This window comes from Corylus avellana, chromosome ca10 (assembly GCF_901000735.1).
Source record: "Corylus avellana chromosome ca10, CavTom2PMs-1.0".
Classification (NCBI taxonomy): Eukaryota; Viridiplantae; Streptophyta; class Magnoliopsida; order Fagales; family Betulaceae; genus Corylus; species Corylus avellana.
In genome coordinates, this window is record NC_081550.1 from 8,235,979 (window position 1) to 8,250,680 (window position 14,702).

The 14,702-nt window shown below is 38.8% G+C and overlaps 2 protein-coding genes across 2 annotated transcripts; one reads left to right on the forward strand and one right to left on the reverse strand.

Annotated features, from left to right (window-relative positions):
- Positions 1-1,897: 1,897 nt before the first annotated feature.
- LOC132162861 (uncharacterized) lies at positions 1,898-2,869 on the reverse strand. Its single transcript, XM_059573081.1, has one exon. The coding sequence runs from the start codon at positions 2,867-2,869 to the stop codon at positions 1,898-1,900; it is 972 nt and encodes a 323-aa protein (XP_059429064.1).
- A 4,262-nt stretch (positions 2,870-7,131) lies between these two features.
- On the forward strand, positions 7,132-12,462 carry LOC132163560 (protein STRICTOSIDINE SYNTHASE-LIKE 3-like). The gene is made up of 4 exons (XM_059573881.1): positions 7,132-7,601; positions 8,635-8,910; positions 10,946-11,113; positions 11,849-12,462. The coding sequence occupies exons 1-4, from the start codon at positions 7,264-7,266 to the stop codon at positions 12,249-12,251; spliced, it is 1,185 nt and encodes a 394-aa protein (XP_059429864.1). The 5' UTR covers positions 7,132-7,263; the 3' UTR covers positions 12,252-12,462.
- The last annotated feature ends 2,240 nt before the right edge of the window (positions 12,463-14,702 follow it).

Genomic DNA, 14,702 nt, shown 5'->3' on the forward strand with positions numbered 1-14,702 from the left:
ATTTCCATAAATTTGGCTCCCATTTCGAGAGCTAAACCGAGTCCTGCTAGGACTGCTTCGTACTCGGCCTCGTTATTTGTGGTTTTGAACTTCAACTTCAAGGAACTACACAATTCTTCTCCATCGGGAGTAATCATTACTATCCCAACTCCACCATGCTTCTTCGTAGATAATCCGTCCACATAAATTACCCAAGTCTCATCACCCGGCCAACTAGTGATGTCTGGCAGATTAGTGAATTCTGCCAGAAAATCAGCCAGTGCCTGGCCCTTGAGAGAACTTCGAGGGAGAAATTCAATGTCGAACTCTCCCAGCTCAATCGCCCAGTTAGCTAATCTTCCCGATAGATCTAGCTTTCTTAGTACTTTTTTCAAAGGGTATTCAATCAACACCCTGATAGTATGAGCTTGGAAGTAAGGTCAGAGTTTCCTGAATGCTATGACCACGGCGAAAGCCAGTTTCTCCATCTGAGGATATCTTTCTTCAACACCTCTCAAACCTCTACTTATGAAGTATACAGGCTTCTGAATTCCTTCTTCTTCTTGGATTAATGCAGCACTGATAGCCGTTGGAAAAACGGCTAAATACAAATACAGTACTTCTCCGGATATTGTCTGGCTTAGCAAAGACGAGCTCACCAGATACTGTTTTAGATGCCCGAAGGCTTCTTCACATTCGTCCGTCCATTCAAAAACCTTTCGCAAGACTTTAAAAAATGGAAGACATTTATCGGTTGATCGTGAAATAAACCGATTTAGTGCCGCTATTCTTTCTGTCAATTGCTGAAGTTGCTTCAAGTTTCTTGGAGACTGCATATCCAAGACAGCTTGTATCTTCTCAGGATTGGCTTCTATTCCTCGGCTTGATACCATGTAACCGAGGAACTTTCCTGATGAGACTCCAAACGCACACTTTGAGGGATTCAACTTCATCCCGTATTTCTTCAAGGTTGTAAACGTCTCTTGCAAGTCGAGTACATGGTCCTGCGGTAGCACACTCTTGACTAGTATGTCATCGACATACACCTCCATATTGCGTCCGATCTGGTCTCGGAACATCTTGTTTACCAGCCTCTGGTATGTTGCCCCTGCATTCTTCAAACCGAAGGGCATGACTTTATAACAGTACAGGCCTCGGTCAGTTATGAACGCAGTTTTCTCACGATCTTCTGGATGCATGTATATCTAGTTGTAACCAGAGAAAGCGTTCATGAAGCTGAGTAAGCCATACCCAGCTGTTGAGTCCACCAATGCATCGATGCGGGGTAGTGGAAAGCTATCTTTTGGACAAGCCTTGTTGAGGTCGGTAAAATCTACGCACATCCTCCATTTCCCATTGAATTTTTTAACCAATACTACATTGGCTAACCAATCGGGATAATATACTTCTTCAATGAAACGAGCCTTGAGAAGCTTCTCCACCTCCTCGGCTATAGCCATATTCCGTTCAGGAGCAAATTTCCTTCTCTTTTGTTTCACCGGCTTCACACTCGGATCCACATTTTGTTGGTGGAGGATATCTTCAGGATCGATTCCTGGCATATCCTCATAGGTCCATGCGAAGACCTCTAAGTTTCCTCCCAGGAAGGTGACGAGACCATCTCGGATTATGGGACTGAACTGTGTCCCAATTTTCAAAACCTTGCCTTTTGCAACTATCACATCTTCCAGAGGTTCCGCTGGCTCTCCCTTCAGATCATTCCTGCTATTACCACCTACTGTACCAATGACTATAGGAGTCGGATCCGAGACCCTCTTGAGAGACGTAACATCTTCTCGCCTGGGTCTGATAACTTCACTCGTTAGGTGGTACGTCGAAGTTATGGCCATCAACTTATTTAAAGCGGGTCTACCAAGGATGGCATTGTAGGCACCTGGTCGGTCAATAACCAGGAAATCTACCATGACGGTCTTTTGTTTGGGCGCCGTTCTGCCGTTACAGAGAGTGAAATAAGGCCAATCGGCTGGACTTGCTCTCCTGTAAATCCAACTAGGGGAGAGCTAAACGGTTTGATCCTCTCACGATCAATACCCATTTGCTTAAAGACTGGCCAATATAAAACATCAGCCGAGCTCCCATTGTCCACCACAATTCGATGGATCATATGATTAGCCACCGTCATTGTTACAACTAGCGGGTCATCATGTGGCTGCATTACGCCCCTAGCATCTTCTTCGGAGAAAGAAAGGACCACTGAATCCTTTTTTGCAACTTTGGAGGGTCTTTGTACTGTAAAGACTTCCTCGGCCTGCGTTTTCCTGGCGTAGGCTTTTCTGGCTGAGTTAGACTGTCTTATATTAGCTATTCCCCCAGCGATGGTGTGAATTTCACCTACCACTCCTTGATCCCGAGGGGGTCTCGGATCCTCTCTAGGACCAGCATCCCGATCACGTCTCGGCTCTCGTCCCCCTGCATCTCGGTTTGCATCCAACAAGAGGGGCTGTTGGTAAACCGCGTCTCGGTTCCTTTCTCCGGCTAGGAATCTTACTAGCCTTCCATTTCTAATGAAAGTTTTGATTTCCTGTTGCAAGGTTATACAGTCTTCCGTCAAATGCCCGTGATCATTATGGTACTCACAGAACTTCGTCCGATCTCGCTTCCTCGGATCACCCCGCAACTTACTCGGCCACCTGAAAGCTGGGTCTCTTTTGATCTCCATAAACACTTCGTTGACCCTGGTATTCAAAGGTGTGAACCTTCGATCTTCACGTTGCCGAGGTTCTATCTTCGGGAATGATGGAACAGTCTTCTTCACTACTTTCTTTTGGAACTTCTCTTCCTTCAGAGTAGATGCTACAGGTGGCTCCTTTTTGGCGTCCTCCTTTTCTTGGTCTTCTTCCTCCTGACCTTTCATGAGAGCCTTAATCATGTCCTCCAGATTAATATACTCCTCTGTCTTGGCGATATATCGCGAAGAGTTATCTCTGTCGAATTCTTTGACACTTCGGTCATTAGAGGCCCGTTTGGCCTGACTCCGTACCATAATGTGGATAATACCGTTTGATCCCTCGGGTTATCCACCAACAATTTTTCTTTATTGAACCTATGCATGAAATCCTTCAGGCTTTCTTCCTTTCCCTGATGCAATGACAATAAGCAAGCCGAATGCTTCCTCCTCTTCTTGGTTGCCAGGAATTGGCTTAAAAAGAGGCATCCAAGTTCTTTGAAACTGTCTACTGACTTGGCAGGCAATCTGGCGAACCAGTCCTGAGCGACTCCTTCCAAAGTGAGAGGAAAGATTCTGCATGCTATTTCATCTGGAAACCTATGAAGGGAAAAGTGAGTACGGACACTTTCCATATGTTCAGAAGGGTCGCCACTACCGTTGAACTCCTTGACGCAAGGCATCTTGAAGTTGTCAGGAAAAGGGAAACCTAACACTCGATCAGTGAAAGGTAGGTCGGTGTTGTCCATAAACCCTGCAGTAGGGGTTTTTTCATCCTTTGCAGCCAACTTGCGAGTTAGCTTTTCGTACTTCTTCTTCAGATCTTCCATCTCAGCACTCATCTGGCCTTCATTCCGGCCGTGGAGTTGTTCCCGTCGAGACCTCATATGCTGAGACCTTTATGGGTTATGCTGCTCATGATGCTCCTCATTCTGGACAGTAGTATGATGGCTAGCTTGGACTGAACTTGCTTCTTCATCGCGATGCGAACCTGCAGTTCGCTTCCCATCGCGAATTTCCCTTCGTCTTTCCTCACGCCGTTCTTCGCGCCTTCTTGCTCGCTCTTGGTCCCTCTAGCTATTACGGCCCTCAGCAGCTGTGAGCCTTACAGCCAGGTCTTCATTCTGCTTCTTCAGAGCCTTCATGGATTCAAACATCTGCTTCAGGAATTCGGCTAGGTCGGATGGTGGCGGTGCGTTGGAGGCTGCAGCAGTGGAACGGGTAGTCACCATTTTGGATTAGTAGAGAACTAATGAAAATCAAAGTTCCCACAAACAGCGCCAAACTGTTCAAGCACAGTTTTCTGTATAATAACGTGGCACGCCCAACAAGCTTGATTTGACCAACGCAGGAACGATTTGAACTGCACAACAAAGAATAGAGAAGGATCGAAGTGACCGGGGGTGAGCCGGCGTGAGCACTCCGATGCCTAAGTCAGAATGGAAAAGAGAAAGGATATTGTCAACAACTACGAAACTCAGATAATCAGAGTTGTGATTACCTTTGCTTTGATAATATGACTTGTATTTATAGGCAGGGGGAGAATTTGATTTCCCACACATTCAGGAATCTTATCCCTTGATATCAGCTGATCAAACATTTGAATGAAAGATCATGTTTGTTAGTTGCTCCATGATTTCAGTGGCTTGAGATCAAAGGATCAGCTTTGTAATCTTTTAGGCCATGCTAAATTAAAGCGTCCGAGTAAGACTCGATCACTTTTGTGATCTTAGATATCAACTGACATATCTTCATTGATATATGCAGGATCTATATTTTAAAAAAGATATGATAACAAGATTACTTATTTATTAAAAGTAGCATCTTTCAGGATATCAGAGTTATCCCCTTTACCGAGACTTGCGTGTCCTGAGTTAATCTCGGACTTTACGGTCTCGGCTAGAGGGGGTCTCGGATTTCATGGTCTCGGACTCGCGGTCTCGGACTCACGGACTCGGATAAGCAGGTCTCGGATTCATGGTCTCGGATAAGCAGGTCTCGGATTCATGGTCTTGGGCTTGGGCCTTTTCAAGCTGGGCCTGGGAACTGCTGAATAAATAATGGGCTAGTCCATGACCCAACAATCTTAATGAATTGCAATTCCATTTCAATTCAACTATTATCCTATCTAATCGTAACCTTATTCCTATCCGTCTCTAAGATAAAGCAAAATAAAATGGGTCCAAATCTATAAACTCCAAGTTTAAAATTCCAACAAAACAAATAACTAACACTGCTTATTGAAACATCTACTTCTATTTTAAACTCCAAGAACTCACTCCAACATTAATAGGTACCTAAGTATGTTTATTAGGGGAACCACCTGCTTATTTTTGAAAATTTTATAAGAAATAAGGATGAGCTAACACACGGGTAAGTGGCAGTGTTATGAGAGTAGAATTCTACAATAGAGACTAAGCATATATTTTATGAAGCTCTTGAAGTATTTAAAGTTATCTTGTCTCTACCTTATCCTAGAGTAAAGTAGTTTAATAGATATTTTAGAGTAATAGTAGTTTAATTGCTTAAGGAGACTTAGGACTTGTTTGGGATTGCATTTGTGGACCTCAAAAATGCGTTTAACACCCTAAAAACTTGTTTGAACGAAAAAACACTCATTTGGTAAAAAAAATTCAAAGCGTTTTTAAAGGTAAAAAATCTAAAAATTGTCAAAATACACTTTTGGCAAACACTTAAAAATGAAGCTTTTGCCCAAATTTTTTTTTTTTTTTTTTTTACCTAAAAGCTCGATTTCTCAAACGCAATTCCAAACAGGCCCTTAGCTAGTTTCAATTGTTATCCAATAGTTAGTAGTTTTATTTGTATCTTTATCTTTTTATCGTATCCTTATTTGAGGACGTTCAATCAAGAAAGAAGGCATAAAAAAATTAATCTTAAATCTTGTGTTTGAAAAGAGTTTTTAGGTTTTCTTTAAAATATCAAAGGTTTAAGTTCTCTCAGAACTTAAATTATATCCTCATTATGTGTTCACGTAGCACATAGATAATGGGGTCAAGGGAATTTCAAGTTTCAAACAACATAATGTTTCATATTCCAAAATAATATGAGCAAACAAAATTCCCATAAAATAATATTTTTGCAAAAATTTATCCAATGTCACATGATGAGATAATCATTATTAGGAGTGTACATGCTGACGGATATTATCCATCCGCATTCGCTATTTATAGCTGTCTGATATATGCTATCTGCACATTCAGATGCAGATACGATTAGTAAAAGTCACTATTTATTAAAGTATATTGTGCGATATGATAATGTGAGATTTGATATTGTAATTCATTATAATACGATCAAATCAAATTGATCACTCATTCTATTTTGATTCGATCGATGAGTGTGGCTGGCCAACCTGTTTGGCCCAAAATAATCCATGATTTGGATTTTGGACCTCATCACTTAGCCCAAAACGAGTCTCTTCACCTCGGGCTTCGGTTAGGTGACAACTTGTATTTCGTAAAACAAAAAACACTGAGGAAACTTTACAAAAGACTTACGCGATTTGAAAACACCTTCCAAATTTTAAAACCTCACAATTGCACCCCATTGAACTTTCAAGTTGATGCAATCTACCCCTTTATCAATTTTTGGACATTAAAAATGATGAAATAACTTTTTATACCCCTGAAATGTTTATAAAATTACAAGTTTACCCTTAATTTCAAATTGAAAATTAAAGAAAAAACAAATTTTGAAGGATAATTTAGTTTTTTTTAGTAATTTTCGTTAGAGATTGACGGTAAAAACTGATGGAGAGTTGATTTGCATTAAATTAAAAGTTGAAAGAATAAAATTGAGAGATTTTAAAATTTAGATAGTGCAGCAACTAAGAGCATTGCCAATGGAAGAGCCAAATGCTATTTTTATCTAAAATGACTCTTCAAATGTTTAAAAAACTTCCTACGTTGGATTAGCTAAAAGAAAATGTAAAATAAATATATGATCGAAAGAGTTAAAAAAAAAAAGCTAAATGTAGCAGCACTTTTCAATAGAGCTATTTTATTTTTCATTGTTTCTCTCATTTTCTCTTTTTTCCAACTCCTTTCCTACTTTTTCTCTGCATCTTCTATTTTTTTCAAAAAATTTTCCATTTTTCCTCTCCATGTTCTTTTTTTTCAAAATTTTTCTTATTTTTAATAATATTTTAATAGAATAGATAGAAATATAGCTAATCGGATATAGAGACATTTAAAAATAACTTAACTAAACTAGATAAAAGTAAATTTTAAGAAACTATTTTACATAAAAGTATGACTCCTTTATAATGATCTCAGAGTTCTAAAGCTATCCAAAAGCATTGAGTTTGAATTATTCAAATCGATCCGCGTCGTACGATTATCAGTCATCCACATAAACCGATGAACGTCCCCCATCTAACCCCGACCGGGAATGAAATACCTTCACCTAACACTCTTTGACACGTTTGAAACAAATGCTCATCGATTCTTTCGAAGTACAAAGAGACATGTCCCTCTCCCACTCCCGCTCCCACTCCCATCAGCGCTTGTTTCTTTCTGTATACTCTGCTCAGACCTACCCCCACCTACTTTCTCTCCCTCCGTCTCCCTCTCAGGCTCATGGCGATGCCACGTGCTGGAACCTTCGCCCGGTTCATCTTCCTCCTCTTGGCCTTGTACTGCGCAGTTGACCCTTTCAGGCACAGCGCAATCTCCGACTTCCCGGACTTCGAAGCCTTCGCGGTGGACATGCCGGCTTGGTCCGAGGTCCCCACCCAGAGGGACACCCAGAACTTGCTCCAGAATTCCGAAATCAAGTTCCTCAACCAAGTGCAGGGCCCCGAGAGCATAGCGTTCGACCCTCTTGGCCGTGGACCCTACACCGGCGTCGCCGATGGGCGGATCGTCTTCTGGAATGGCCAGTCCTGGGAGGATTTCGCTTACACATCGCCTAATAGGTGAGTTCTTGCTGATCGGGGTTCTGGGATTTTGTGGGTTCTGTCCTGTTTGTGGGTTTTGAGTGTGAACTGGGTGAGTGAAGATGGCGGTTGATTTGTGGGGAATTTAATATATGAAACGTTTAGTAAAAACCATGCACTCCTCTTAGAAAATATAGGTGTTTCCCAAATAGGACTGTGCAGCCATGCACTTCACCTTTTATCCCTATAAATACCCCAATCCACTGTATTTGTTTTCAAATTTTGCTTGACATGTTTAGTGATAGCGAGTAGATCAAAGATTGATTCTTGACATAAGAGATCATTTGGCCGGGGAAACCCTGAATTTGGATTTTGAAAGAAGGAAATAGATATGAAAGAAATAGAAGCGCAACTATGTGAAAGAAGTGGTATTTTTGCTGTTTAGAAGCACATGTTTGTGAGCTCCAAAGTACACCTGCTGTATAATTAAGTTTTAGTATGTTTATGCATACTGGTTAATCATAACTAACTATATTGTTCTGGGAATAAATAATTCTTTCTTTTTTTTTGGTGGGGGGTGGTTATGGAATATAATATATGGATAAAATGTGAAATATTATATTTGTTGATATATATAAAAATGATGTCATTTTTTTCATTGTTTTGGTTATTCCACTTATCTCCAGGATGCAATTGCTTTAGATTTTGTAAAGGAACTATCATGTTTTGACTTCTTCAGTATTCTCTTTTATTTGCCATCAAATTGGTTCTGGGTGTTGCGTGCTCACTGTAAAAATTGATGATTGCATTAGAAATTTTCTCTTACCGTTGGTTGCTGAGAGAATTTACTTGCAGATGTCAGTAGTCTTCATCTTTTAGTTCAGACCTAATAAGCAAACAAATTCTGAAAACATGTCACACAAGATCAGCTAATAGGTTTCATCTGACAGCTTCCTTGATTGAATGAAGTGTCTGGGATCATTCTCTTGTTTTTGCTGGTTTTTAAAATATATCCCCCAGTTGTTTACTCGGTTATTTGATATTATCTTTTCCATCTTTTATTTGAATTCAGGTCAGAACTATGTAATACAAAACCATCGCCTTTGAGTTACTTGAAGAATGAGCACATTTGTGGCAGGCCTTTGGGGCTCCGATTTGACAAGAAAACAGGTGATTTATACATTGCAGATGCATACTTTGGACTATTGAAGGTTGGACCAGAAGGTGGTTTGGCAGCATCACTAACAACTGAGGCAGAAGGGGTGCCATTGAGGTTTACCAATGATCTAGACATTGATGATGCAGGGAATGTTTATTTTACAGATAGCAGCACCAAGTACCAGAGGAGGTAAGCCCTTTGATGCTATTCCTTCTGAGATGTTGATGATGCATTTTTTTTTTTAAGTTTTTACTTCTTTGGATGTGAGTGGACTGGTGATATGGGATCAGGCCAATGCTGAAGAGAGCCACATATTTTACAATGTCCCACCCACAGTTTAAGTGCCACTTTCCCTATACAGTGCAGAGCAGAATGCAGAACACCACTTGATTTGTAATGTAGCATCCTCTTATAATAGATGGCATACAGTGTCTATTGTCCTTTAGGGCATGAAAGAGAATGCAGTTCCCCTTTCTTATTGCAGTTTGACATTGTCTTATTATGGAAGGCATTCAAATGATACTTTGGTGCATGAAACTGAATGCAATTAGAAAGGATAATATTTCTCCATAGTGGTTGTGTAGACATGTGTTCTTATTACTCCAGTTTCCCCTCTCTCTTTGTTGGGATATGGTTAAATCCAATGTTTTTGACCTCTTAAATCAGTATATATGATAATTGAGAGAGTTAATACATTCTTTTACTATGAACCCTGAGATATTGAGCCGATTTGATATAGCGATTTTGAATATCTCCTTTCAGTCAAACTATTAATGGCTGATACTGCAGTGACCTGTCAGTAATTGATATGATTTGAGTTGTCTAAATTTGGATAATGTGTTTTACTTGTTTATTCAAAATATATCGCAATACTTTATAGGTGAATGATGTTGTGAATAAAGGGTCATAGCAGGCTGCATGCAGTGTTTCTTAACAATTGAAAAATAAATTTTAGCTATCAAAGATTTTTCAGAATCTTGAATTTGCAACATCGCCCTTTTTTCCTTTTTTCCTAACACTTGTATTTGTTCCTGGGATCTTTCTCTAGCATGTACTGAAGCTATTGCCTCATCTCCTTGTTCTAATAATTTTCAACTGTTTTAAGAACTGTCAGCTAGTTATTTTCTTGACTTTGAATACTACAATGCTTCTTTTGCTGTATACACCCTCCAAATATGCAGCATCATCCTTTTTTCTTTTTTCCTAACACTTGTATTTGCCCCTTAGATCTTTCCCCAGTATGTACTAAAACTCTTGCCTCAACTTCTTGTTCCAATAATTTTCAATTGCTTCCAGAACCATCAGCTACCAGTCATTTTCTTGACTCTGAAACATGTAGGAATAGTTTCGAAAGTCTTTTCTCTTTTCTAAACTAAAAATACACTTTTCTCGTAACATTTAACAAACAATTCACTTTTCGTTGCACAAAACCCGAAACACTCTTCAAAAAACAAAACACAACACACTTTTTAGAAAACCTTTCACACCTTATAGGAATATTTTGAGAAAATAGTTGTTTAATTTTGTCAAGTGTAGGGGCTAATTTATTATTTATAAAAATATTAAAGGAAAAAAAAGAAAGAGAGGAAGGTGGTCACATAGCCACCCCCCCACGGAGGAAAGGGGTGGCCACGCGACCACCCCAACCAGATAGGGGTGGCCCTGCGTCCACTTCTATCCTGGTCAAAGGGAATGACCATGTGGCCGTCCCTCTCCTCCGCTAGGGGTCACCCCATGGTGACTTTTTTATTATTATTATTATTTTTTAATTAAGAAGTTAGCTTCACACCTGTTTGTGTTTTCCCAAGATAAGTGTGTTTAGTATTGAGTTTCCTTGAAAACACAAAACACTTTCCAAAAAGTTTACCAAACAATTTTATTAAGTGGATCCCCCATAAAACATTTTCTCGAATGTAGACCCAACTCTTCTCAACTTTATATGCATCAAAAACTCTTTCAAATCAAGACACAAAAAACACTCTTTAAAACCACTTACAAAATTTACCCATCATATTCCAACGATTGTCTCAGTCCAGCAAATCATTGGTTTACAAGCCATTCAAAAGTATTGCTGTTGGTGGCCCTTGACAGATCTCTACTGCTCTTATCAAGCTATGGAGAACTCCTTGGTGTTTTCTGCTGCTTTTCATAATGATCACTGGGTTTCTTTTTTTAATAGAAGAGAACCATTATTCATCTGTTTTAACACGGTTATTTCATGCAGGAACTTCATGCAGTTGGTTTTTTCTGCAGAGAATAGTGGGAGGGTTCTGAAATACGATCCAACTACTAAGGAAACCACTGTCCTTGCGAGGAATATCCAATTTCCAAATGGTTTGTCCTTAAGCAAAGATGGTTCCTTCTTCGTCTTTTGTGAAGGATCCATTGGCAGGTGAGTCTATCTCTCTGAGTGTACCACAGTTAACAAATATGTAGGCCATGCTTATGTCTAGAGTCTACATAAAATAAGTTATGTCTAGAGTCTACTTGACATGGAGCCTCATTTTGATCAACTGTTATTCATCCCCTTGTTTTTCTTTTGCATTGATTGTCAGTGGTCACAACTCACAAATATATTAGGTTGACTTGGAATTGGATGTTGAATGACTCCCAGTAAATGCCAATATTTGTTTGCTAGTTTTGGGTAATCATGAGACTACTTTTGTTAAAAAAAAAAAAAATGTAAGAGTATGAGAATACTTTGGCATACAGATTGATTTGACGTCACTGTGAGACTCCTACACAGAGCAAGAGTTGCTTGCTTCTGGGACAGCTTTATAAAGAGTTCTTAACTCGGAAGTTGCAAGAGAGACGTTTCTCAGAATATATGTTCCCAAGCATTATACTCTTACCTTTGTATTTTTGTTCAGTATTTTGATCAATGCTGTATGTAGGACAAGAGTAACTTTGTACCATATTAGTAGAACTGAATGTCCAAAGTAATTTGGTGTGCTACGATCAGAAATTCATACAGTTGCAAATGAGATAACTATAGAGTCCATAGGGATATGCCCCAAATAGGCTTCCTGAGAACAATTTTGGGTCTTTTGAAGCCATTGTTATCTGAATGCCTTTTGCTATCGTTTCACAGTTATTAACGAGTTCTCTTATCATATTGATTATGTAGATTAAGCAAGCATTGGTTGAAAGGTGATAAAGCAGGGACTTCAGAGGTATTTGCAGTCCTACATGGATTTCCTGACAATGTCAGGACCAATGCAAAGGGTGACTTTTGGGTGGCGATCCACTGCCGACGATCCTTGTATACTTATATTTCCTCATTCTACCCTCAAATTAGGAAAATTATCCTCAAGCTCCCAATTCCTGCAAAAATTCAGTTCTTGCTTCACATTGGCGGCATGCCCCATGCGCTTGTTGTCAAGTACAGCCCAGAGGGTAAGCTTTTGCAGGTATTGGAGGACAGTCAGGGAAAGGTTGTCAAGGCAGCAAGTGAAGTTGAGGAAAGGGATGGGAAACTGTGGATTGGGAGTGTTTTGATGCCTTTCGTTGCAGTTTACAGCTTGACTTGAAGTGAAAGAATCCCATTTTTCCTGATAAAGAGCTTTGCTTGCTCATCCTAGAGGCAGTTCTTGTGGCATCCCCCTCCCCAACAAAAAACCAAAGAAAAGTTCTCGTTTTCCCCTTATTTATCCACTTAAAAGAATCAGACACGTTGAGAACCTGGACTACTACAATGTAATCTGGGATCATTTTGATATGTATTGATTTATGTTTTACCTTTGTCCTGACCATATTTCAACATATATTATCAGTTAAAACCCCAATGGGTTGGCTCAATGGTTGGACATGTGACTTTTGAGTATGCTCCTCAAGGTCTTAGGTTCGAAACCCATCGAGTGTAAATTCCTTCTTGGAGCCATTGGACTGTGGGTTCACTCCTTGAATTAACTGATGTGTACTTACGCGAAACTCCTTGCCGAGACCCTCTCAAAGTTTGAGGCGATTTTCAAATCGACTTTTAAAGTTTTAATTTTTGCAATGCACTCTTCAAACTTTTAAATTTTTGCAATTCGACTATTCCATCAGCCAAAGCCGTTTTGATTGACGAAAACAGTTTTCTTCTTTTTCCCCCAAAATGCCCCCACATCCCAAGTTATATACACGTTTTTTTTTTTTTTTTTTTTTAAGGCCAGACCTGTTTCCTTGAGCTTCTTGAAGATCTCCTCGGCATCTTACGGTGGCTGCGGAGTTGGCGATGTCTCCGCCTTTACTTGTTCTTTTTCTTCTTCTGGCTCTTGTTTCACACCAACTCCAACTTCAATTTATCCAGAAATTCAAAGGCGGCTTTGTTGTTAGCAGCAGAAAGTCTTTTGTTATTGTCGAATTTGGGATTTACAGTGCCTCTCAAAGGCCGGTTAGGAATGGGCTCAGAAGTTGGTGGCTATTGCGGTGGCTATAGCCTATTGTTGTCACCATCATCGTCAAATCGTCCTCTGAGGCCGACGGCCTCTTCCAGGGAGCTAGAGCTCAAACGGCATATTCTCATGGAAGTGGGCTAGAAACAAGCTTGGAAATCAATTAATTTGCTTTCATTGCTGCTTATATGATTATTATGTTTTCTTGTTTGCAACGCTCCAAAGTTAGAAAAGCATAAAAGTATATATATATATATATATATATATATATATGTTTTCTATTGTCAATGTTTTTTTCAAATTATAGTTTGTATCAATGTCTTCCAAATCTATTAAAATTGTAATATTTTTTCAATGACAAAAATACTTTCAATAAAAAAAATCAAAAAGTTTATTTAAAAAAATGTTGACCCTGCCATGGGTTCCTGCTCCCCTGCCAATCATTTGTTATCCACTCTCTCTTGGCCTCCTCCAATCCTTCAACTGAAAATTATGCCCCTTCTATCAACTTTCTATCAAGAACTTGAAATATATGGCACACCAGGGTCTACCCTAGCACTTGTTTCCTAAAACATAGTGAAGATAACAATTACAAATGAATGTATTAGAGCACTCACAATAGTTTATACAAATACACAGGAGCTTGTCTTGCGTATGACAGAGGCAGCGGTTTGCACAGAGAGAGATACCCATGTGAAATTGTGATATGCGGGGAGAGAGAGATGAAATTAAAAGGTGGGAAGAGGTTTTGGGAAAAGAGAGAGGAGCAAAGAGAAATACTATAAAATTAAATCAATGTGTGAACAATAACCGCTCCATGTAGTGGGATACTATTCACAAATGCTAAGAAAACCTATTTTACATATATTTTGGCTAATCCAATGTGGGGCTATTTTACAAAATTGGTTAATCATTTTAGATAAAAATGACGTATGGCTACTCTATTGTGTATGCTCTTGCAATCGTTTTGCATGTAATTTCATCTCTATAGTGTAATGTTGTAGGATGTAGAAAACAAATCGCGCTGCCATGGGTCTTCATTATTTTTCTTGTTTTAAAAGAAAATTATAGAATTATTTTTGTCTTTTTTTTTAAAAAAAAAAAAATTGTAAAGGGTATTTTTGTATTTTTGCTAAAAAAAAAATGAGGTACATTGACAATCTTTTATAATTTAGAGTAGACATTAAAGTAATCTATAATTTAGGAGGAAGATTGACAAATAAGATTTTAGTAGAAAGATAAGTTTACTTTTTCCAAAAAAAATACATGAATTTTGAGATACAAATAAATTCCGAATTGGCATTTTTTATTGCTACCTAAGTTTAGGAATGAAAATACAATTATGGTTATTAGCAATATCTCCATCCCCATCATGCAAGTACTATTTGCATTCGTGCAATTATTAAATATGGTTATTATCTATTATTCACATAAGAGGTAATAGGCGTTTTGAGCCTTGAAGTTGTAATTCCTACTTCTAATAAATATAAAAAGGCAATATCTATAGTTGAACTATCTCTTTCAAGCTTATTTGCTATAATATTACAAATCCGGCAAACATAAAAAAAAATTTAAAAAAAAGTTTGAAATTCAAAACATAAAAAG